This window comes from Scylla paramamosain, chromosome 16 (genome assembly GCF_035594125.1).
Source record: "Scylla paramamosain isolate STU-SP2022 chromosome 16, ASM3559412v1, whole genome shotgun sequence".
In the NCBI taxonomy this organism is placed as follows: Eukaryota; Metazoa; Arthropoda; class Malacostraca; order Decapoda; family Portunidae; genus Scylla; species Scylla paramamosain.
The window spans coordinates 5,512,573-5,537,568 of NC_087166.1; the positions used below are offsets into that span (position 1 = coordinate 5,512,573).

General features: G+C 39.7%; 1 protein-coding gene across 1 annotated transcript; it reads right to left on the reverse strand.

The window, feature by feature from the left end:
• Positions 1 to 24,996, reverse strand: LOC135107929 (tyrosine-protein kinase transmembrane receptor Ror-like). Its single transcript, XM_064018377.1, has 16 exons — positions 24,827 to 24,996; positions 20,958 to 21,143; positions 20,094 to 20,251; positions 19,127 to 19,214; positions 8,183 to 8,309; positions 7,874 to 7,998; positions 7,304 to 7,430; positions 5,784 to 5,943; positions 5,274 to 5,513; positions 4,725 to 4,958; positions 4,279 to 4,499; positions 3,792 to 3,921; positions 3,471 to 3,606; positions 2,978 to 3,110; positions 2,353 to 2,498; positions 1 to 2,229 (listed from the first exon to the last, which is right to left on the reverse strand). Exons 1-16 carry the CDS (start codon positions 24,994 to 24,996, stop codon positions 1,800 to 1,802), a joined length of 2,811 nt encoding a protein of 936 aa, XP_063874447.1. The 3' UTR covers positions 1 to 1,799.

Sequence of the window (24,996 nt, forward strand, 5' to 3'; positions counted from 1 at the left end):
TGGACAAGGTACCATGTTTAATTTCAGCTTGTAGATATTACATAAGAATATTCCACAAGTCCACAAGCACAGCCACTGTCATAAGATGTAACCAAGTACCTAGCAAAACAGAATGCCACATTTTTTAAAAGTCCAAACAATCACACACAAAACACAATATCACACTGGGAGAATAAAACTCTATCTCCTGTATCTTTACCACTTGCTTGCATGTACAAAAGACTCAGTTGTGGTAATCTTAAAAAGGATTTGTTATGATTATAAATAGCATAATCTACAGACCTATTTACACTTTCTTAATATCATGATAAAATTCTTAAGACCAGTCAGATGACACACATGACTGATTATACATCTTAAAATCTCTTTTTTCCACAATTTACAAATAGGTTTTTACTACATAACTATGGGTATCTGATAATATGCGCTGTAGTGAATGATTATGAAACTCATGAACTTTCAAACAGTTTTAAAAGAGAAAACCATTTGAAAAGGTATCTCACTACTGATGTATTTTGCCAATGTGGTATGCTGTGATCTTTGTGGGATTAGTATGGAACCACCTTCCTGGTCTGACATGTCAAGAATGATTCACATGTACTTGCTTATGACAAATAAACACCTAACACATTTTGCTGCAATTAGCTGACCAGTAATTCCATGACTATTTCACAATAACTCTTGCTCAGAAGCGTTTCATAAAATATATGCAGTTGTGCTAAGAGGTCAATGTTGAGATTATATACTAATACAAACTGTAGATATCTATGCTGGTTATTATTTCACCAGGCACAAAAGTAAACTACATACTTTCTTTTGAAAAGGAAGCTGGAGAGAGAGAGAGAGAGAGAGAGAGAGAGAGAGAGAGAGAGAGAGAGAGAGAGAGAGAGAGAGAGAGAGAGAGAGAGAGAGAGAGAGAGAGAGAGAGAGAGAGAGAGAGAGAGAGAGAGAATAAAGTATCACATCAAAGCTTACTGCATGTATTAGCAAAATTCTTGACTTAGTTAATTTATGACAATAAAGTATAAAGCATAAGTGCATTGCAGCATAGCATAAAAAATATTTTATCTCATAAAGCTCTTCACAGTTACGTAATTACATAAAAATATCATCAGTGACCTCTTTGAGACTTCCAATTTGTATCATGTAACTGACTCTTATCATACATCGACTGGATCAAGAAAACATACTAAATGCATCTTATAGTTTTCTTTTTTAATATTTCAACATCATTCCTGATTAGTAACTTTTATCTGAAAAAAAAAATAAATAAATAAATAAAAAATTCAAGGCAGAAACATGAATGGAACCACATTTTTTCAAGCTGTGTTTGATTCCTGTACATGATAAAATCATATCTACCTTGCACAAAACACAACTTTCATTTTTCAAATACAGGTTTACAGTTCTTTACAGAGACAGAAATAGTGTATGACACAAAATCTCTTGAGGATCTCAGGTTCAATTTTTTTCTTATAATCAGTGTTAGTTTCTTCATGCAAACACTTTTCCACTGTACAGACTAAACAGACACCTGTATTCAGATATAGTGTGGCTTGAAGTTTATAGATATATGTACGTATAAGTATCTAAATCTATGAAACACTCAGGAAATTATTTTATTGCATTTTCTTGAGGAGTCAGTGTCATTTGCTTTAATTAAGCACTTAAATGTTGTATCAGGTGCACTGTATGATTCTCAACAATAAATTTAACACCAAAAAATATGTTGAGATTCACATTTATCTACTCACAGATTCCTTTGGACCATAATCCAACTTCCAAAGAAAAATGTCCTTTCAAAGATTGGCCAGCTGAGTTTCAGTTCCTACATTTACTGACTGTGGCTGAGCGACTCTGACTGTGACAGGAGAGCCACCCAGCACATTACTTCTCTGTGCCAGGTACACAGGCTGCTGGTGTCCCACAGGAGCATTGAGGCGCGGGTATAGCCCTGGGATCATCCCTGGCGGGGGAGCTGGTTGATATGGGGTTGAGTATGCTGGGGAATGAGGGGGTCCTGGGGGAGGATAGTGGGCCCCTGGATGGAAGGGGCGCTGGAGGTGTGGAGGGTGAGTGTTTGAGGAGAGATTGGTAGAGCCAGTATTGTTAGAGGGGCCAGTGCTGGAGTGCTGTGAGCCTGAGTGGCCTGACACACTGCCACTCAAAGTACCAGCCAGCCCCCCATTATCTAAACCCTGCCAGGACCTCAAGCGACCATGAATCTCCCTGTTCAAAAGAAAGAGCATCATATCAAACAGAGTTAAAGTGGCTTAAACAAGTAAAGGCACCAATTTTCAGGATAATTGTGAGTGAATTGAGAGAAGAGGAGGAAAAATCAAATACAAGTACCTGAAGGTTGGTCTCCTATTAGGTGTTTCATGCCAACATTCCACCATGAGGGCATAGATGCGAGGGGGGCAGTCCTCAGGGCATGGCAGAAGGTGGCGAGAACGAATCATATCTATGACCTCCTGGTTATTGTAACCATAATATGGCTGAAACCAAAAAAATGTAACTGTGAATTATAAATGTAGAAAAGTTAGTCTTCATTCATCTTTACTCACTAAATATATCTATCCTAATGCCTTTTCCCATAGAAATTAAGCACTAAGAGATAACTTCAACAAACCCTTCCTTATATACATAGCTTCTTACAATCTAGAAGCCCCTACCCCTTTTATGTTAGTATTACATAACCTGTACAATGTTTTTTCTCTCAAACATAAAAGGGTAAGGACATGAGAGATGACCTCTCTCAGAATGGCAGTAGGTTTTAAGACTGGAAGGATATACGAGTAATTAAAATTATGGAAATGAAGGACTGGCTTGAGAAGAGCCATGTTGACTTGTGGAGAGAAATACATGTGGACATGTCTAGAGGATAGAGCCCAATTATTTGAGCACTGTTTTTCAGTTCATGGATAACCATATGCATACATAAATAATAGTGTATACTGAGCTTATTGCAACTCACCTGTAAGCCATAACTAAATATTTCCCACAGCACCACTCCAAAGCTCCACACATCTGACTCTGTAGTGAATTTTCCATACAATATGGACTCTGGAGGCATCCACCGCACTGGAAGAAGGCTCTTGCTCTGGACTCTGAAATTGTAATATATAGGTTACTAGAGGATAAATTCCTTAGCACTATATTCTAAATACTTTTATTGTAGGTTTACTCCATTAAAATTGCAGATCATTTCAGGATGCCTTTTACCTTAGAATTTCTATCTCAAGGATTGCTTTCAACACCTTAAAAATATAACAAGTTACCACAACTACCACAAATGACAAAAATCACTTTTCATACAAGTGACACGAAGGATAGAAAGTATATATTCTAAAAAATAAATAAATAAAAAAAATAATAATAAATAAGAAAAAAAAAAAAAAATAAAAAAAAAAATAAATAAATAAAATAAAATAAATAAATAAAAAAATGCAAATATATATGTAAATTACCTGTAATAATCTGAGGAATAGATGTCCCGTGATAGTCCAAAGTCTGAAATTTTCACTGTCAGTTTCTCACCCACCAGACAGTTCCGGGAGGCAAGGTCACGATGCACATAGTGATGGCTGGCCAAGTACTCCATACCTGGAATTAACAGAATATACACCACTAAGCACAATGTCATTATCCACAAGCAAATGAATGACAAACCACACCCAGTACATGACTAACTGACTTGATGATTTTCTCACAAAGGTTTATATTCATAAAACTCCTTGATTTAAGAAAATTCATGGGTATATAACACTAATTTCCTTAAGAGTAATTACCTGCGGCTATTTGAGTAGCAATTGCCAGCATGTCGGGCTGTTCCAGAACAACTTGAGACATGCCATCATCACTACATGCTGAGACATCTGACCTTGGAGAGTGAGCAATCAAAAACTCATGTAGATCACCCTGTAAACAATATCAGAACATGAGTGCTGTGACTGAAGTTTTTGTAGGAACTAAAATAAATTTCAAGAACAAATTTTAACAGAGCAGTTATTCTGATTTTTTAATAACATACCACATCACCATCCCTCTTCTTAATCACTATATATATCACAGCATATTTACATAAAGTCTAGTTGTATATGAAAAACCCAATAGATAAATCCTAAAATGAAGCCCTGCATTTTATATATATATATATATATATATATATATATATATATATATATATATATATATATATATATATATATATATATATATATATATATATATATATATAAGGCCAGAGGCTGACATACTTCAACAAATGCTTCTAACCTGTGACATATGTTCAAACAGCATGCACATTGGTTCCTCCTTCATCACCACACCCAGCAGGCACACAATGTTGGGGTGGCGTAGGTCAGTCATCAACTCCACTTCCCTGTGGAAGTCCTGACGGGTCTTGGCTGTAGCATTTTCCTTAAGAGTCTTTATGGCAACTAGCACTGAGCTGCCATCAGGACTTACACCTTGAAGTTCTCCTTTGTAAACCTTGCCTGTTGGTTTAAGGAAAAAAAGTTGGTGAAATCATGAAAACTAGTCTTAAAAAAAAAAAAAAAAAAAAAAAAAAAAGTCAATTATGTATGTCCAGGGCATTTAATCCCTTAAAAGCCTGAATTAAGGTAAAGCAGCTTATAAATACATAAAAAAAAAAAATAAGCAAAAATAAATAAATAAATGAAAATAATAATAAAAAATAAATAAATAAATAAAAACCTTACCAAAGGCTCCTTCACCAAGCTCTTGCATGAATCGCACATTAGCCAGTGGAAATTCTCTGGCTCGAAGCTGTTGTTGCTTGGGCAGTAGGGCATTCAGTTCCACTGTTTTAGCTTTGGGTGATGGTTGCTTTGGAAACTTTGTCTTCCGTTTGAAACATATATATCCAACAACTGTCACCAAAATGACAGCTCCAAGTATACAAGCAATTGTGATGTACACCACAGTATTGTTACCTGAAATGAGAAAGATGGTGTTAAGACTTTTGATCTGTGACAACAAGAAAGGTACTGAACAGGCCTCTATATTCCTGTTATGGGACCATTAAATACTCACAAAAAAGTAAATAACTCTTAAGAGCTGTGTCTTTAAATAGAATCTGCTCATCAAAAGTAATACACTTTCAAGAAAGGAGGAATTATGTTTTGAAGGTAATGGTGAATTGCACAAAAAATATTGAAGCCTAATTTCAATAAATATTAGTTTTACATTGCAATTCTGGAAGTTACTTCTTCCTTACTCACTAACAGCACAAAAAGGTGATTACTTACTACACACAGGAACAACACATGCTTCCTTAGTAACAGAGTGTTCAGTTGTCACAAAACACCAAGGCTGAACCTCAGAGCCACCAGGGTTCCGGCAGAAGTTGTGTCCACCAATCAGCTCCGGATAGTCTGCTGTACGCATGTACAGTTGGTTCTCACTCCAGGGTTCACATATCCGGTCAGAAAGAGTGCGACTCTCGGTGCCACGATAGGACTCACCATTTCCTACATAGCACTTTTCATCTGCAGCAAAATACTTATGTTAATATCTGGTATGTGTAATCATTCTAAATAATATTTCTGCAATCATTCTAAATAATATTTCTGCTGTGGTTTATTTTATGATTTTATAAAAATATGAAATGGTAATAAGAATTGATCAAATAAATTTCTCAGTATTATCTGAGCAAGATTTCCACAAAACACATATTTTCAGAAACATAACAGTGACATATATCAAACATTTTCTAAATGACTTTTATATATGTAATATATGAAAAAAAAAGTCAGTACCTTCAACCAGAGGTTCACTCTGGACTCCCAAACGAATACAAGACATGTGCTCAGGGGAGATGATTGGGGAGAGGTCGTCACAATCTGGGATTGGCAGCTGTCTGCCAATGAGCTGGTGTTGCTTGGCAATGACATACTCCATTCTGCACACATCATTCACCTGTTTTGGGTTGGTCATATAATTAGGGCATTTCTTTAACACAATGCTTGTAGGTAAAACGTTTATATCTCAGTTTTATGAAGATTTCCATAATTTTCTATGTAAAAGAAGCATAACTGTTTTATAAAGCAGAGAAGAGAGAAAATTAAATGGAAGTATGAAATCTTGAAGGAAAATTAAGTACATAATGAGTCAAAAGATGTAAAAAAAGTGAATATGCATACAGTCATAACTGGGCATGATGACAAAAATGTTAATCATGATAACTGATAAACTGATAGTGATAACCTTATTGGCAATAACAAATGATCGATAACAGGTGATAAATTTATTGCCCGATAACCAATAAATTCATAAATCCAAAATTCCAATACTAGCGATAACAATATTGATATTTTAAATAAAAATGTTGATAAATCAAAATCTTTATTTTATCTTTATCTTAGAAAAACCTAGAAAAATCTTAGAAAAAAAAATTAAAATTCAATGTTTATCCTGTCTACTCATGAAAAGTACAGTTAAGTAAAATAACATGCTCATGCTCAAAACCTAAAATGATCAATTATATTGCTAATTTGGAAAGAGTACTGGTGATACTGATGAATCTATAACGCAGGAAAAATAATTATCGGATAACTGATAATCCAATATCTTTATTGTGATAAATTACAGTGATAATTCATCGCAATAACGCACATCTATGCATACAGTCAATGCCACTTGATATGATGATGACAAGGTGTGTGTTGTAAACCTGCGTGCCAATCATTTTACCCCTGTATCCACCACAGAAAAGATGCATGGGAAAGAACACAGTTACACAGCACCACTACAGTTCTTGCCCGATGCTTTGATTGACAACAACGACCAATTTTAATTATGCTTGTGAGGAGAAATGTGAGCTTTCATATCAGGTGCCTCCATCTTATCCCCTCTACAGCAGTGAGTTATGCACACATCACATGCAAAATTCCCATGATATCTGAGAAATGCACAAGTCAAGCTAATATAATGTGTATGTACCTGCAGAGTGGTAAAGATGGAGGCATTTGATAATAAAGCACACATTTCTCCAAGCAAGTGTAATTAAATCTCATCATGGTTGTCAATCAAAGCATCAGGTGAGAGCTGTAGCATTCCCATATAGTTGTGATTTTTCCCACGCAGCTTTTTCATGGTGAATACTGTGGCAAAATAATACACATGCAGGTTTGTGACATGTGACTTGCTGTGAACACATCTAATAGCATTGACTGGATGTATAGTTTAATTTAGATAACTGATAAAAATCATGTTCTATAAGGGTTTCAGTGCATAAAAACTATCCTCTCATTAGAACAACATTTAAAATTCAGTTTACCAGAATTTCGCACTCTTCTCTACAAAGCTGCCGGGGTTGTGGGTCAGGAGAGTTTTCATCACACAGAGGAAGAGCAGCATAGCACAGAGACTTGATTGCATAATCTTCACACTTAGCAGAGAGGTCACTTAAGAAGAAAAGAAGATTAAATCATTAGAATTGTGTTCTGATGCTCTTTTGATGGCCTGGAAACATGAAGAAAATGCTAAAATTCATATTTAGGATAATTAAATGATTGGATCAGAGAACATAGGTGCCTATAATTAAAATGACGATAGGTTTTATAAAAGCAAATTCTACTTACAAGAGGTATATACACAAGGGTTTCACAGATGGTAATCTTTGCATGTAACAACAAACTGATATAGTTAATATCTAAAAAGTTGAACTGCACTAGAAAAAGGAATGTTGCTCTTGTTATCTTATACATTTAATACTTTACAGTAATGTAATGGAAGAAAATAATAAAAGTATATATATATATATATATATATATATATATATATATATATATATATATATATATATATATATATATATATATATATATATATATATATATGGACATACTTTGAGTGACTGATGACTGTGATTGCACTTGTAAGGCGCTTCTCCATGTCAGCCAGGTGATGAGGGGAGTAGATGTAAATGGAATGGTTGCCAATGAAGCCACTACAGGTGGCTCCCCTGTATACCTGATGTGAAGGAAGACACTTTTACAGTCCTCAATTAACATATCTCATCCTTGCCTTCATTACATATATATTGTAAATAATTTGTACATAATTAGTGCTTTCTGCAGTGGTTCATTAATACACAGCCTATAACAAACACATCACTATGACTTTACACTTTACAAGGTGCAAACAATTAACTCACCTGGCAGTACCCTTGTACATTTTTGGTGTCCACCCCTGACTCAGGGATGCCACTGGGATGCCCTCCATGCCCACCAGGACTGTTGGGGCTGATAGCACCTGGTACACCTGGAATGCCATCGGGCAATCTGCAAAATAACCACATTTAATATAGAGAAAAGAAAAGAAAAGAAAAGAAAAAAAAAGTGATTAAGCTAAAAAAAAAAAAAAAAAAAAAAAAAAATATATATATATATATATATATATATATATATATATATATATATATATATATATATATATATATATATATATATATATATATATATATATATATATATATATATATAATAAAATAAATAAATAAATAATTAAATAAATAAAAGGATTTGAAGGATGGAAGAAGGGATTCCTAGTCTCCTTGCTTCAACTGTCTCAGTTGCCTTTTTACAATGTGCAGGGAATATGATGGCATTCTTACATTCCAGCTACAGAATGTAATACCAGGTCAAGTCTCCCTATTACAGACTTAAGTGACCTACCTTAAACTATTTAAAATATATGAGAGAATCTCATATTTAGACCATGTCACATCAACATATTGTCCTTTGTCCACTATCACCAAAAAGGTATATATAGTATACTGCAGATAGCAAAATTACATTTACTGGTATATTTTGTCGTTCCAAGTGGTCAAAAGACTATAAAATCAGGTTCCCTCACTCACACATGCATGCATGCACACACACACACACACACACACACACAGACACACACATATTATATATATATATATATATATATATATATATATATATATATATATATATATATATATATATATATATATATATATATATATATATATATATATATATATATATATACACACACACACACACACACACACACACAAACCCCACACAAGAATTTAAGAAAATATGGATAAGGAAAGACATGAATAAGGAAGTGATAAACTAAGTGAACTGCGTGAATCTATGAAAATAATTATGGATGAGAGTGGAGAAGAGTTTATTGGTAAAGATTTAAACTAAAATAATGACACATGCAAGAAGAAAGAGCAGTATAATGGAAGAGAAAAAAAGAAATGAAAGTGAAGTAAATAATCATTCTCTTCTACTGCAGCTTCAGTAAGATGAACATCACACATAACCACATGTTGGGATTTGATCATTTTATTTTGAAAGGCAGTAGCTAGTGATGAGTAGCTGTGGGAGCTGTGATGGTGAAGCAGCAGTGAGTCTAGACAATAGTGTTCATTCTCATTAAGACAGTAATGCTTAACACCAGAAGGTACAGAAATTCTCCATGAAAAAGGATAAGAAAAATCCAGAAGGCACTGGAAACCACCAAAAATCTCCAAAAAAGAGGCACTAGGAAGTATGAAAAAGGCATCCCACTCAGTACCAGAAGGTACAAGAAGAATCCACAGAAAGCATGGTAATGGATTTTAGTGTAGAAACTCAAAACATAATACAAATATAATATTTATCAAGCTATATTTCAGTGCTTGCCTTGGTTTGATACAAAAAAAAAAAAAAAATCTTGATATCAATATTATTTTTCATAGGAATGTTAGCAGTTAAATTCCTTTACCAAACTCATTAATATTTTTTTTTTTCAGGTTTTCATAAAAAAACCTAAGACATTTTTTTTTATTCTTCCTCACTTTTGTAAGAAGCTATTAAAGAGTTGAAGTTTTCATACAAAGTGGGGAAGAAGACGCTAAATGATAATCGGAACTTTCCATTTTTTTCAGACATTATCGTCATAGTCCAGACACGCCCTTCACGAGACTACTTTGACAGTTGTAGCTGCGCTGCCTTAGACTGGCAGCTTTTATACTCTTGCAAAGAAATCGGGTAATGACCTCTCCTTCCGCCTAACACAATCCACTGCCTTATATGGAGCCATTCTGTGCTTTCCAATGCCTTTCGTAGAACGTCCTTGTAGTAGTGCTTGCCCCTAGCTTGGCTTTAGCCATCCCCACCTCATGTTTCACGATATTCCTGAACTAAATGGTACACAAAACTTCTTATAACACGCACACTTACAATGCATTCCTGTTTGTTCCATTCTGAGCCCCATGTGTGTAAGAAATTGTAAAACAAGCTAATATCCAGGTAAGGGAAAGTATGTACGGAACCGCTCTTCCCATTTTGTTTACAAACAAGGAAGGATCATGACGTACTCTATAGCACCGCTGACTCACACCACACGTTCTTTTCGCGACGCGAATTCGACGCCATATTACTACTCGACTCGAACATTTCTCGGTGTGTTAAATCTCTCTCTCTCTCTCTCTCTCTCTCTCTCTCTCTCTCTCTCTCTCTCTCTCTCTCACACACAGTGGTGCAACCAAGGCTAGTTGGGAAATGGGGGGTTACGTGTTTTTCATCACAATCTTCTGACATTCTACTATAATTTTGACGTGTAGATACGTGCTTGCTTCTCAAAACTCTAGTAAGTTCAGCCGTAGCATCACTAGTGGCCACCTAGCATGGTGCAGCTGCAACACACGCACCCCGCACTTGTGCCCCGCCCCCCAAATCCTCAGTGAAAACCCTGCCGGTGTCACTGGTCATCTACAGGGAGTGGTACCTCTCACAACTTTTAATAATTGCAATAAGTTGTTGCTGGAAGTGGCACTTACAATAAATTATAGCTCTTTTGCTGCAGAACTTCTGAAATTAGTGGAAATTAGCAGCTGGAGTACCGTACATATTCAGACATTATATCATGCCCATTTCATTACTTGGTGTATAAAAGTAACGGAACTTTTCCTCCCGAATACATGTGACACGCTGTAATTATACTATATATAAAGTTACTACAAATATTCTCCTCTTTTCAAACGCGCGCTCGCACGCGCGCGCACGTACGTGTGTGTGTGTGTGTGTGTGTGTGTGTGTGTGTGTGTGTGTGTGTGTGTGTGTGTGTGTGTGTAATAATAATAATAATAAAGGTGTGTGTGTGTGTGTGTGTGTGTGTGTGCATTTGAGCAAACTGCTACCAAGCCACACTCACCTGAGGTCACTCGCCCCATCCTGGCCAGGCGTCTTGCCCTCCACGGACTCATTAGATATATGAGGCTGACTGGTACTTTGTTCCTTAATGCCATCAAATAAATGTTCGTTTCCTTTATTTCTCCACTTTTTTCTGTTTTTCTTTCTCTTCCTCTTATTTCTCCACTTATCACCACCTTCTGCCACAACATCCATAATGACGAGCGCCAAGAGGAAGGCTGTCCATAGGGGCTTCAGATTCATGGTCAAGGGCACTCTCTGGGAGCATGAGGACAGCTGTGTCGGCACAGGAGTTACAAGAGGTAATGATTCAAGTGGCGGCACGGGGAGGATATATTCATAACTGCGGGTTTTATCCACTTCCCCTTCCCCTCTCTCCCTTATTGCCTCTCATATGCATATCGAAACCCGCCCTGCTCCTCACTATGATCCCTAACGCACACCATAACTCACCCAAGACGTCGTATCCCCCTTCCCATCACATAACATAACTCACAATCTTAACTCGACCCACTCGTTGCCTACCACTCCTTCCTCTACGAGCAACAGCCCCTCCCTGTTGCCGCGGCCCACTAGCATCTCACATTTATCCACTGGCACCGCGCTCTTTCCACCCCTCCCCTGAAGGTATACGCTCCACTGCCACTATCCCCTCGTCCACCAACACTTACGCACGCCGCTCCTCACTGCCGGCACTCCTACGCACATGATGGGAGATTCAATCAATCCTATTCCCCGTGTCCGATTCTTCGCTCCGCCAATGGTTCACTAGGGCAAGCCGTAGCTCCCTCTCCCAGGCTGTTCTTACCTTCAGCCTCCACACTGGCGCTCTAGTAATGCAAGGCCGATTCACTACAGCACCAGACCACAGTCTACAAATCACGACTTTTATCTCTGTACTGCTGGGGACGTCACGCGGAGGGGGAAGGATCTCTGACACTTAACACTGGCAGAGAACACAGAGGCATCATTGTGAGGCGAGTGACGCGGCTCGACTGTGCAACGCTCATTGACCTGTGATGCAACAAGTGCTGTGCTTGCAGGCAGATCATGGAAAGGCTGGAGCGCTCGTGGCAAAACACATCCTGATTCTTTGCCACAGGCTTAACACATATTGATTTCCCAAGACCTTAACGTTCATTTTAACGGCTACGTGTACTTATGAGTCACTCCATCACACACTGTCTCTTCGCTGTGTCTTCCTTCTTGAATACTTGGCGTTATGTTGATTGGGTAAACACATGGACACTGCAATAGTCTTTTCACACGCTGCTCAACGTTTGTGTTCCCATGTTGTCTTCCAGCGACCTTCCCTGATCCCTCCCACTCACACTGGTCGAGGAACGTCAATACCACACCGAGTAAACACCCGGCGTGCGGTAGCAGTACTCAGCAGGCCGCGGTGGTGGGTTACGTTGGTCACGCAGAGGGCAGTGGTAGTACTCCAGCTTCCCTCACCACAGCCGCCGCCTCCCTCTGCGCTCCGACCTCCACACAGATTGAGTGACTGGACAACAGTTCAACAGTGATGCCACAACTCGCCGTTCTGAGTTTCCCATTCCCTCCCTCTCTCCGTTCCTCTCCCTCTCTCACTCCCCTCCCCCCCCACTCTCTCTCTCTCTCTCTCTCTCTCTCTCTCTCTCTCTCTCTCTCTCTCTCTCTCTCTCTCTCTCTCTCTCTCTCTTTTTCGTATGTTCGGTGTCCGACATTGTTCAGTGACATGAACTCTATACATACAAACTTCAGCATTGGCAATATAATGTAGATATTTTTGAGGAAACAAAGTTTGCATGTGTCACCTACAAATGTGGACAGAAAATATGTTTTTAAGGTAATAAAATACTCGCGAGTAACGGTAATACATGAAAAATAATGAAAACACACTAGTCCAACGGAAAAACATTTAAGAGCAGCTGAGCTCTCCCGTGGTGGGAAGGGAGGGGAGAACGTGGAGTGGGAGGGGCCAAAGGGGAGCGCAAGGGGGAGCCAGGACGCACCAGGCCGTTTGTTTACTTCGCTACTGAGGGAGGCAGGCCCGATCGAGCACCATACCTTCCATTTCATCACAATAAGTGTCATCATAAAGCCGTGCATCGCAACACTTTCCACACACGCGGGAACGGATACGCGCGATTCCCGCCAACGTTGATTCATTCACTCGACGCAGACGCAGAGCAGAGGTCCTCGGGCGCTAGCAATTTCATGCTGGAGGATACGGGCACCACTGCTCTCCAGCTCCTCTCTTACGCTCTTTGTCTCTCCACCCCTCAGCCTCCGGGGATGCTTATACCAAATGGAAGAGCGGTGTTTGTGTACGTCTCTACGCGGGACTGGGGTCGGCATTTTTCTCTCCGTTAGCAGACGGAAATACTAAAAAGAAATCGAGGGTTATTAGGACCATCGTAAGAGGGAGTGGTGGATGGAGGGGCCACGCATGGTGAGCCTCGTTTATTCGCTCCCACGGGTCTCATAACGCGGCGACAATTTGCAGGCCTTTGCCAGAGGGATTCCGTGAAAGGCGTGGAGTGTCTGGGGTCCTCGACGCTCCTTCTAGGCGGCAACAATCTGAATGACGCAACAGCACAGCAGGACAAACATGATTGGAGGCACAACGGATGGCCGGCAGGAACCTTTTAATAAAGGAAATAATGGCTTTGTATTTATCTCGGCAATTTCAGTCCAGACATTAAATTCCAATACAGAATGATCGTCATGGCAATACGCCGTTCCCCTCCGCCCTTCTCTAACTAGCGCAGAGATTCTCCCCCGCTGGTACCGAAACTATGAGGGGAGAACGTTGAATAGCCTTTAAATATTGTCTGCCGCCATGTAATAAAGACATATAAATCACACGTCTCCCTCACCACCTGGCAGGCGAGGATAGACGTGATCTGCTGGGGTAAAAACGAGCGGGGGCGCCGAGTTTCACGTTCCCCCGTGCCCCGGCCCGGCGGAAGCTGTATCAGATCGGGCGTGGCGAGACCAAGGAGGGGAACGAGCCGGGGCGGGGCGGGGAGGGGCTTTGCGTGCTGGCCGAGGTGTTTGCCTTTGTTCCTCCCTCAAAAGAGTTAAGGCATGTACGGACTGCCTACCTGGGAAAGGGGAACACGAAGGCTCTTGTCACTCTGAAAAGCGGCCAAAATTTTCTTTAGTGTCTTTCGTTTGGTCTTTCGTTGTTATCTAAGTTTTGTCTGCTCAGTAGGTAGTCTAACATAATTACATAACATGTTTGTTTTCCTACACACACACACACACACACACACACACACACACACACACACCATTTACTTTCACAAATACGTGACACCAGAACAAAGTACAGTAATTTTTAATCTGTCTACACGCATATTGTTCTCCTTACTTTAAATATTTTCCTCCAGAAGGAAAGCCTGGCTGCGTCCCACCAGCGTAAAGTAAATACCCGCAAGGCTACCTAGGGATCCCCGTAGGCGAACATCAGCCTCACGCCCTTGATTTGCAAACACCTTTCCCTCGTGCCGCTTCGGGAACAACAGCAACAAAACGAGACACATTATGCTAAATTTATCTACGGAATCCTGCATGTCCAAAACATATGTTATTATCTTTAGTGCAGCGACATACGTTACTGTACGGTTACTAAACTTCACAATTTACACACGGCACACATGGTCAATAGGTAGTTTGCATTATCGTAAAAAAAAAAAAAAAAAAAAAAAATCGACTGGCGGGATCTGGATTTTAAGGGTTCAATTGGCAACCCCCAACACGATTAAATGGCAAAATCCTCCCCTGAGGGCACCACGCACTTTTTAAAGAGGGACAGCGACAGCAGGAGGGTTGGGCAGCAGCAGCAGCAGCATTGGCAGCAGCAGACGAGGGAGAGGAGCTTTGTTAAAGGGGATGAGCTTGTAAAGGAGGGAGCAAAACATTGTTAGCTAAAGGGAGGAACTGGAAGCCTTTGAAGGTGGGGGGGAGGGGGCTGAGGGACACATAAGCATTCCACTTCATAGGGCAAAATGAAACTGTGGATGAAAAGTGTTTGTGTCCATTACAGAGAACAAACAAACGTATTTGGCTTTATTTTTTTTTAAGCATTACGCGATGTTATGCAGCGGTTTTGTGCCGCGACAACAACAGCAATAAAAGCGTACAATGCACCATCACTACGCTGTGAGCAGGATTACAAACAAAACAAGATCACAAACACGCAAATCCACCCAACAAAGCACGCGCGCAAATTGCAACTTTTCGAGGCATCTGCAAATTTAATTAACATAAAGAAAAAGATCCCACCACTCTCCACCACCTCGCTCTCTAAGCTGACTCACTCCTCGCCATGAATTATTAACCGCGGACTCAATGGGAGAAAGAAAAAAAGAAAGCATATCAATGAACAATAAGTGCAGGCTCATGCTTCCCTGTTGCGTGGAGCGGCAGGTGGCGGGGTCAAGCTATCGTTTATGTGTGACTCAACAGAGCATCTTTACGGCCCCTTGAGAATGGTGTGGCCTCCTAGTACACCTTGACGAATGGTATTGATCCCAGCACACGCGCGCCGCTGCGAGTCTGCCACACCACGCCCGACTCGAATATGGATTCACTCTGCCACTGCGCTCAAATATATGTGTCCCAGCGTGTTCGCCCCTGCACCGAGCACACGGCCCGGCCCTTCACGGCACCAATTCCCAAGTTACGTAACCCAACCTGACGGGAAGGTCGTGAATTAGGCGATTTGTTGCGGCATTTGGAGTTTCATCTGTTTGGTCTGAATGTCCTGACGCATATAAACCCTTGTATAATACCCTCAAAGCAAATACGATTGACTTCCAACACAATGTAATTAGACGCGACCAGGGCAAAGGGAAGCAGGGAGGCTTTGTCTGGGAGGAAAGGCACCGCCCACTGACACGCGGGCGGTGGCTTGTGGGATGCTGCGGCCGCTACACGTGAGGCAGTGAGGCTGAAGAGAAAGCAATCTTAACTTTCATCTTACGCAAAAAGTAGCGCATCATACAGTAGGAAGCGTTAGTTCTGAATATTGTGTTATTTGTTAAGGTTACATATTTTTCACGTTTCTTTCTTACTTTTTAGTGAGTATGAACAAGGGGGTTCTGATATGCACGTACTGATATTTGCTGCATAAATTAACAAGCACAATACAAAGGGAAGCCCAGTGGTGCGGCATCCGACGCGGTGACGCACGTCGATGGTGAAATAAAATATGGAAGGGAGGGAACATGTATTTTATTTTTAGACGGTGAGGGAAGGACAACATGGCTGACTTGGTGCCCTTTGGAAGACTGCTCGACTGAATGCCTGTGGGCGGGAGTGAAGATGTGTTCGAACTTGCAGAATGAGTTATGATCACATGTTAAAACGGCGTCTTATCTCGACTACATTTTAAGTGGCTGCAATGGAAGTTATTTATCTATTTTTTTTCCAAGGGTACGCCTTTAATTCTCGTGATAATTTAATAAGGATTATGACTCATCAGTGGAAATAAAACATCTGCTACACTAAGATTAACCATATCAGAGGCCCTTGAACGTAATCATGCAGAGAGAACAAAGCGTTTCGAAATATGAGCTTTAGATTCGCAACTCCGATCAGTGAGTGGTTAGCACGACGCCCCGCTGAGCCAGGGATGCAGACAGGCAGACCAGTGTTGTTGCTGTGCCGATGACAACACCTGTCTGAGATGAGCTCCCCCCCCTTCTCTCTCTCTCTCTCTCTCTCTCTCTCTCTCTCTCTCTCTCTCATATGAACGCTCCCCTTTGTCTTGCATCTTGTCCCTTCATTCATTATTATGTGATGTGGTACACGAGTTATTCTTGCATTTTTTCCTGTTTCATGTTCCTTCATTCGCACCGAGGGATATATGGGGTGAGAGGAGCGTCCAGGCAATGATGAACGAGTACGGGGCGGACAGGTGGACTCAGAAACAAAGACCAATTTAGTGAGTCTCCTCTCAAAAGGGTGCGTTGGCTTGCTTCGTTCACCTGTGCCTACTTATTTTGTTTATACTGGCTGGGACTTGAACGTGGAAAATATATACAAATGAAAGAATCGAAGAGAGATGTTCTAGGACTTGTTGAATGTTTTTTTTTTTTCAAGGAAAGGTTGAAGGTTAGAAGGTACAGGGGAAGAGAAGGTGGAGGTGTGTGGATTGTGAATGTTATACACAAATAAAAAGTAGATGAAGTGATAAATTCCTGATGGATTTCAATGAATGTTTAACCCTGCCAATGCAATATGCAACACTTCATAACACTACAAACACTGGGAGGAATGTTTACCGGAACCAATAAGAAATAAGATGGATAAGGTGAACGGGATTTTAAAATCTTTAGCCAGATGTGGCTGCTGAACGAAAAGCAATATGTCAGAGTAGTTTGTGAGTGAGGAACCGTGAGCCATGAGCAGTGAGGAAGGAGCCTGAGGAGGGAAGGCCACTATGATAGGATGTGAATGGAGAAGTTAGTGATAAAAACATGAGTGAAAACAACATGTACCACAACAACAATTGTGTACATGAATTAACAGAGAAAAGAGAGAAAAGAAAATCACCAGTACTGCTGATCCTTACGACACTGCTTCTAGGTGATACACTAAATGACAAGTCGACTATGCTTGGCTATGCTTGACCTGCTTGACCATGTGGATAAAATAAAAGATAAAAAAAGAAAACAAAAACAACAAAACATTAAGATGATTAAAACCACGTGGGATCAGATTATTACGCTGCACTAATGACTACGTAAGTGCAAGGAAGGTTTCAAGACACTTCCCTTCGTAATTTTGATTTTCTTTCTGGTAATTCTTTCTCTTATGGAACCTGCAGTAGCCTTTTTTTCTGTATTTTCGTTTCCTTTGGCCAAATCCTCCGTGAAATGGAAAAGAAGAAGAAGAAGAAGAAGAAGAAGAAGAAGAAGAAGAAGAAGAAGAAGAAGAAGGGCGCATTTCCAGAAAGCAGGCAAATGATGAAAAACTGCCATATGAAAATGTGAAGTGCGGAGTAGGTAAGGAAGACGAAGAATGAGTGAGGAAGTGCCAAATACAAGAATATTAAGGATGAAGTAATGGAAGCCGTGTATGAGATGTCCATCAGGGAGCAGATGGACAAATATATTCTTATAGTTGACATGGAAAGGGGCTTCAGTAAAAAAATCAAAGGAATATTAATGGAGGATGAATTGGATTTGGAGACGCTGTTAGAGAGAGAGAAAAAAAATATATATAAAGGAAGGATATATGATCTTTACTCGGAGAAATGTTAGCATGCGTGTTTAAAGGAGAGAGAGAGAGAGAGAGAGAGAGAGAGAGAGAGAGAGAGAGAGAGAGAGAGAGAGAGAGAGAGAGAGAGAGAGAGAGTTAATATCTGACAAATGTATACAATTTTGAACCCTGGATCTGACCGTACAGACCTATTAAACAAGCTCTGTATGCCAAAGACCTCATTATTCAGCTCCTGCCTTGGCCTGTCCTCTGTTATTCATATTTCAGGTGCAACATTACCCAGGTCCTTCATTTAACCCCTTCAAAATCATTTGGCACATCTTTCCTTTTTAACAAACCACTCGGGCATTTCCTTTTTCGTTCCACAGCGGCATTTAATCCTTTCATAGCTATTTGGCATCTTTTCTTAATAATAGACTGCCCTGGCATTTATTTTGCGTTCCACAGCCAACCCTGAATATTATACTGGTTACGAAATCTATCTTTTATTTATTCTGAAGTCTTTTCTTTCTTTCTTGCAGGAACTTGTAATCTGTATCTATCTCCTAACTATTCTGATGCTTGTTTTCCTTCCTTTTTCTTGTACGAGCTAGTAAATAATTCTTAGTGTTCTTGTTGTTGTGATCTGTTGCATACAAGAGTGAAAAGATTGATTAGTGTAGCATCATTGAGAGTAAATTGAAGCAAAATAATTTACTTACTTTCCTCCTGGCAGGTTCTGGAAGTGCACGCCGAGATCTTCAAGAAGGGGGATGAAGGCTTCGCTTTCAGCGGTGTCTGGCACGCGTCCTGTGAAAATGGCTAAGTTTACCTTCCACTTCCACCTTAGAAAACCAACGCTCGAGAAGCCAACGACAGAAAACGACGGCATTTTAGGGGTCACGTTATTATTAGGGATTACTGGTGGGGATTATGAAAAGAAGAGGGGACAAATTTTGATTGTTACGCTTTTTATGCATGTCATTAACTAACAACATATCTGATAAAGAGTGGAGAGGAGATACATTTTGATTATTATGTTTATTTTCCATGTGACTGAAAAGGATTAACTGACAACAGATCTGACAAAAACTGAGAGAGAAATGAAGATGGCAGACCACATACGTAAAAAGACTGTGAGCTTAAATAATCACAGCCCTTTGTAGAAATAACACTGTAACTGTCAATGACGGCATGGCAATTACAACTTTATCTGAGGAGCCCTAATCAATTTTACAAAGCCAAAAATAAAATTGCATATATTAAAGAAGACGAACTACTTGATGACTCCTTTTGCTTTCAATGTAGTTCTTAAAAATTATCCTCTAAAACTTGCATTGCGTCATTTAATAGTCTTGAGAAGTCATAGCAAGCAGACTGACAATAATCAATAACTAACAACACATCTAAGACCAGCAGAAAATGGAAAGTGAAGCCACACAAGAGGGTAAGACCACCAGTAATGGTCGTCTAAACATGAAAAAAAAAAAGAGTTAACCTTTTAAGTATTAAGAATGAATGACAGTTGTGCTGAGAGACCGGAATGTGAAGAAAAAATAACTGGCAACAGAATGTGAATAATGAAATAGTTCAAATATCCCGGTGCCTGCTGTCCTTGGCTGTGTACACTGTCGAAGGTTAATCAGATGAAGTGAACAGTGCGTTATTAGTTAATAAGTAGATACTCACGCCACATTTCCAGCTTGACGATAAGGATGCCCGTGGACTCAACCTTCTCGTCGCCATTGCTCGCCTCGCATCTGTAGAAGCCCTTGTCGTGGATCTCCAAGTCCTTGATGGTCAGCTTGGTGCCGTAGATCGGGACTCCGTCGGCCTTCAGCTTGTACCTGACACGTGGGTGAACATTTGTAAAACCCCTCTTTGTAAATAATAACCAAAGTAAGCTCTGCACACGAATAATCCTTCCAAATTTTACTCATACTAAATCTAACCAAACCTAAATTTTTTATGTAAATTCCACCTTAATTAATTCCACTCATGAATACGGCTTAAAAATTCCATCCATACTAAACCTAACCTGACCTGACCTTGCCTGTCTTGGGAGGAGTTATCTAGGAAATCTTGTGAATGGATGTTCGTGGGGAGTATTTACATAAAACATCAAGCACACATTTGTAAACATCCAGTGCAGTGTTATCTAATGCTGAATGTAAAAAAAAGAAAAAAAAAAGTCTCTGAGGTCACTACTGCTGAAACTGGTTGGTATCAAGTCACACAGTTGTTATCAAGTTGTATAAAGTATGTGCATATATGTTGCGGAATGTATGAATGGATTTTACCAAGAAGAATGTACGAGTATGTTATATTTGAGTACCTGTTTTAATTCATCACGTTTTCTTATATCCAGATAAATGCACTGCCTTATCTTAACTGAAATTCTTATAAAAAGGACCAACAAAACAACAAAATACAGGAACAGTAAAAGTAAAACAATAAAATCAAAGCCTGGAATTCCTCCTTCCATCTTTCTCCCCCCACCCCTTCTCTCTCTCTCTCTCTCTCTCTCTCTCTGAGTATGCACGACACACTCACTTCCTGATGTTGACACGACCCTTCTCCTCGATCACGGGCGCCTCATTCTTGTACCACTTGAAGCGAGATGGGGGAGGATCGCCTGTAAACTCACACTTGAGCCTCACATTCTCCCCCGAGCCTTTGGTCTGGTTCCGGAGAAGACGGATGACCTTAAGGCTGCTGCTGGTGTCGTTCAGTCCAGTCCTGCAACAAGGGTAATGATTCTGTCAATGTTGAAACTTGTGCTTGAAAAGGTGAGAATGGATTGATGCTTAAAATACGTGTCGTTGTTTGAAGATAGTTTTATTTATTGAGGTATTTCTTTTTTTTTTATGCGTCAAAGAGATTGGCCACGAGCTTAAAAAAAAATAAATAAATAAAAAAAGTAATAATAATAATGAAAGGAAGGAAAATTCAACTTCTCGTCCTCAAAAGTCAGAGAAAGAGACAAGATAAGTTGGGCAGTTTAGTTCAAGAGGTGTCTTAAAAATCCTCTTTTGAAACGGTGCAAGTCGCAGAAAGAATGAAAAGATAAAAGAACACACACACACACACACACACACACACACTTTTTTGTTCTAGAGAGTAACTACATCCTCTATAGTCATGGTTGAGGATAAGGTGAATTGTACTATATTACACTAGACCGTTACAACTACATCATGGAGCTGAATATGTGGCAAAATTACTTGATCCTGTCTAGATTAGAATTCTACTTTATATTTCTGCCAGTTGGAGAGTAACATCAACATAGATAAACGAGAAGAAGAAGAAGAAGAAGAAGAAGAAGAAGAAGAAGAAGAAGAAGAAGGAGAAGGAGGAGAAGAAGGAGGAGAAGAAGAAGAAGAAGTAAAAAAAAAATAAAATAAAATAAAACAAGAGAATCTGGAAGACAAACAAGTTAACTCACCGCTTTTCAGTTTTCTCTCGCTAATTAGAAACACTCAACTAGTTCCGGAAATACCCGCAAAACTTTAAACACTTCACCGGGTCACGTTCAGAGCAAAACACAGCGGAAAACCACGATCCCTTTCATAACCGTGCTTAGTGTCACTCGTACCCTGGACATTTGTATACAAGGACACCAGAACTAGGACATGGCGGACACTCATTACAAGGGTGGTGATTAATAATGCAAATAACAATGCAAAACACCACGGCGCACAATAGATAGCAGTAATCAAGACCGTAATAGTTCCGTAATGATGGTGATGGGGGAGGAGGAGCGGGTAGAGGGAATGTGGGTAGCTATAGGAAGGGCAGGAGGGAGGGTAGCTGCAAGGGGAAGGGTTGGCATAGGTGGCAGGGGTAAGCAGGGCGCCAGTGGGTAGTGGATAGCAGAAGCCCCTAGCCGGTAGATCGAGTGTCGGGGTGGCGTGGGGAGGTGTGAAAGAGCCGCACCACCGCTGTGTTCCGGCCGATCAAGTTACCATGCCTCATCTCACACATGACACCTTTACAAGCAGTTCATTTCCCCTCGACATCCACACACCTCCTGGCCGCCGCTGCCACGATACACTGCCTCTCATATATACGCTGCCGTGACAGAGGGAGGATGCGAGCAAGACCAAGATATGTACTTGTACTCTATCTATTCTAGTGAATTTGTTTATGACTAAAGTTCGTATTTTGAGAGGTTTCGGAGTCCTATCACGACTACCTTCAACAGGCTTTCGTGCTAGCTATTGGAGCTTTTTCAAGGGTGTTTTCATGAGTCTAGTGGTAATTTAACAAATATTTTACACATCCATCATACTCTAGTGGAAAGGCTTTCAAGTGTTTTCATGATTCTAGTGATTGGACAATAAAGATTTTACATTTTTAAACAAGATCTAATAGAAGTTCTTGGGAGTTTTTACGGGTGTTTTCATAATTCCAGTGATAGTTTAACAAAGATTCTTGACTTTTAAACAAGTAAAGATTTTTGGAAGTATTCAAGGGTGTTTTCAGGATTTTAAAGATAGTTGAACAAGGATTCTGAGCTTTTATCAAACTCCAATGGAAGATCTCAGAGTTTTAAGGATGATATCATGATTCTAGTAATTGTGCAACGGGTTTTGAGGATATTCTTATTGATAGATTGACATGGATTCTGTATCATCAGCAAGAAAACACCCATGACAACCATACCAGTAATCTCTGTGCTTCCTGAAAATACTAGTTATGAAAGTCCATAGTGTTTCGAAATACAGTCCACGGATTGCATATGTAGTGGCTCTTTACCATCTGTGAGTTATTACTTATTTGTACACACACACACACAAACACACACACACACACACACATACTCTCTCTCTCTCTCTCTCTCTCTCTCTCTCTGCCTTTCACACCCTTTGACGGAAATAAACGTTTCTTTAAATGACAAGTACTCATACAGCTAGGGAGCTCAGCCAGCTGTCGCCCTGAAGGATATTACGCTTACTCAGCATTCACGATGACCATTGCCAGCCAGACCCCAGCATTAAGTAAGTATGAAGTAGATAAGGGGAATGTTTTTAGCTTTATGAGAGAGGACATTTTAACATGATCGGTATTGTTATGGGGGGAAACTCTCTCTCTCTCTCTCTCTCTCTCTCTCTCTCTCTCTCTCTCTCTCTCTCTCTCTCTCTCTCTCTCTCTCTCTCTCTCTCTCTCTCTCGTACAATTATGTTTTCTTGTCTATACATATTGTATACTCTTGAAATTTTGAGTTCTGACAATTTGTATGATAGTTCAGTTTAATAATTACATTATATTCATTAATACACAATGCAGTGCAACCATGAGTTGATGGATGAGTAGAAGACTCGGTAATGAGTGCAAATTAATTCTGTTCTGTCTTATCTTATTCTTGTTCAGCAAAACATTACAAGAACTTATTCTTTTCAGCAAAATATTACAAGAACAGAGTAGTTATCCCTAAGGAAACGACTTGAAGAAAACGAATGAAATTAAGGGATAGACTAAAACAATCCTATTCTTAGCTACACCGCTTACTAGTAAGAACGTAATAACATAAAAACTAAAACAATCCAATTTTTAGATATATCTTTTACAAGTAAGATCACAAGAACATGAAAAAAAGGGAAGCTGCAAGAAAACATCAAGCTTACACCTGGCTGTAATAGGAGGTGAGGGATAAGACTGAAGTAACCTTAGCGTTTTCATCTTAGGGAGAGGTTAGGGTTACATTCATCCACTTCATTAATTTCATTGCTGATCCTTTCATTGTTTCAATCATGATTTGAGAGAGAGAGAGAGAGAGAGAGAGAGAGAGAGAGAGAGTTAGGGGCATATTTTGCCGAGAAATAAATAGTCTGGAAATCTGAGTGATCTTCCGCATATATGTAAGGCTGCAAACCACTAAAGAGAAAAAAAATGCAATTAAGAGTAAATAAACAAATGTGTACGAAAATAAGTTATGTATTCAAGAGTAATCGTATGATCATAACTGCACATTGAAGTTCTAATTAAAACAAAGATCTTTTATCCTTAATGCAGGCCAATATTAGTCCCTTTGTCTGGGATGTGTGCAGCAGGAAAATAATTAACGGTGACAGTAATGCTCACGGACAACGATCATTTGATATACTTAACGTCAAACCTCTCAACACACAAACATACAGACAGACAGAGATATTACTTATTGGTTTAACTCTTTCCTTTTATGGCTAATTATAACAACAATAACTACTACTACTACTACTACTACTACTACTACTACTACTAGTACTACCAAGTCCTTTAATTTTGAATCTCCTTTAATGCTGGTTAATTCTTCTGGCTCTATTCTTAAGGGAGTGGCATCTTCATTAAGCCTTTTTCTTTCTCTCTCTCTCTCTCTTTTTTTAACCTTGGCCAGTATCCCTATTACATAATAAAAAAAAGGAATAACGCTGTCTACTTACACATCAGAGGCGTTGGCGTTTTCTTCATAGTCGTAGCTGTATTCGTAGTCATAGTCGTCTGGGGGAGGAACGAACACTCCCGGCTGCGACCATACTGCAAAGAGGCAATAGATGGAATGATTAATAACAGAGAAGATAAACAATAAGATAAACGACAACAAAAGTAACAT

What these genes read in the sequence shown, in the direction of transcription:
- LOC135107929 (XM_064018377.1), bottom strand. Translation starts at nt 24,996, where the DNA reads ATGTTACTTTTGTTGTCGTTTATCTTATTGTTTATCTTCTCTGTTATT. An exon ending in AACGCCAACGCCTCTGATGT is followed by an intron (nt 21,144 to 24,826) that starts GTAAGTAGACAG and finishes CCCTTGTTGCAG; the next exon opens with GACTGGACTGAACGACACCA. An exon ending in ATGTGTTGTTCCTGTGTGTA is followed by an intron (nt 4,959 to 5,273) that starts GTAAGTAATCAC and finishes TTCTCATTTCAG; the next exon opens with GTAACAATACTGTGGTGTAC.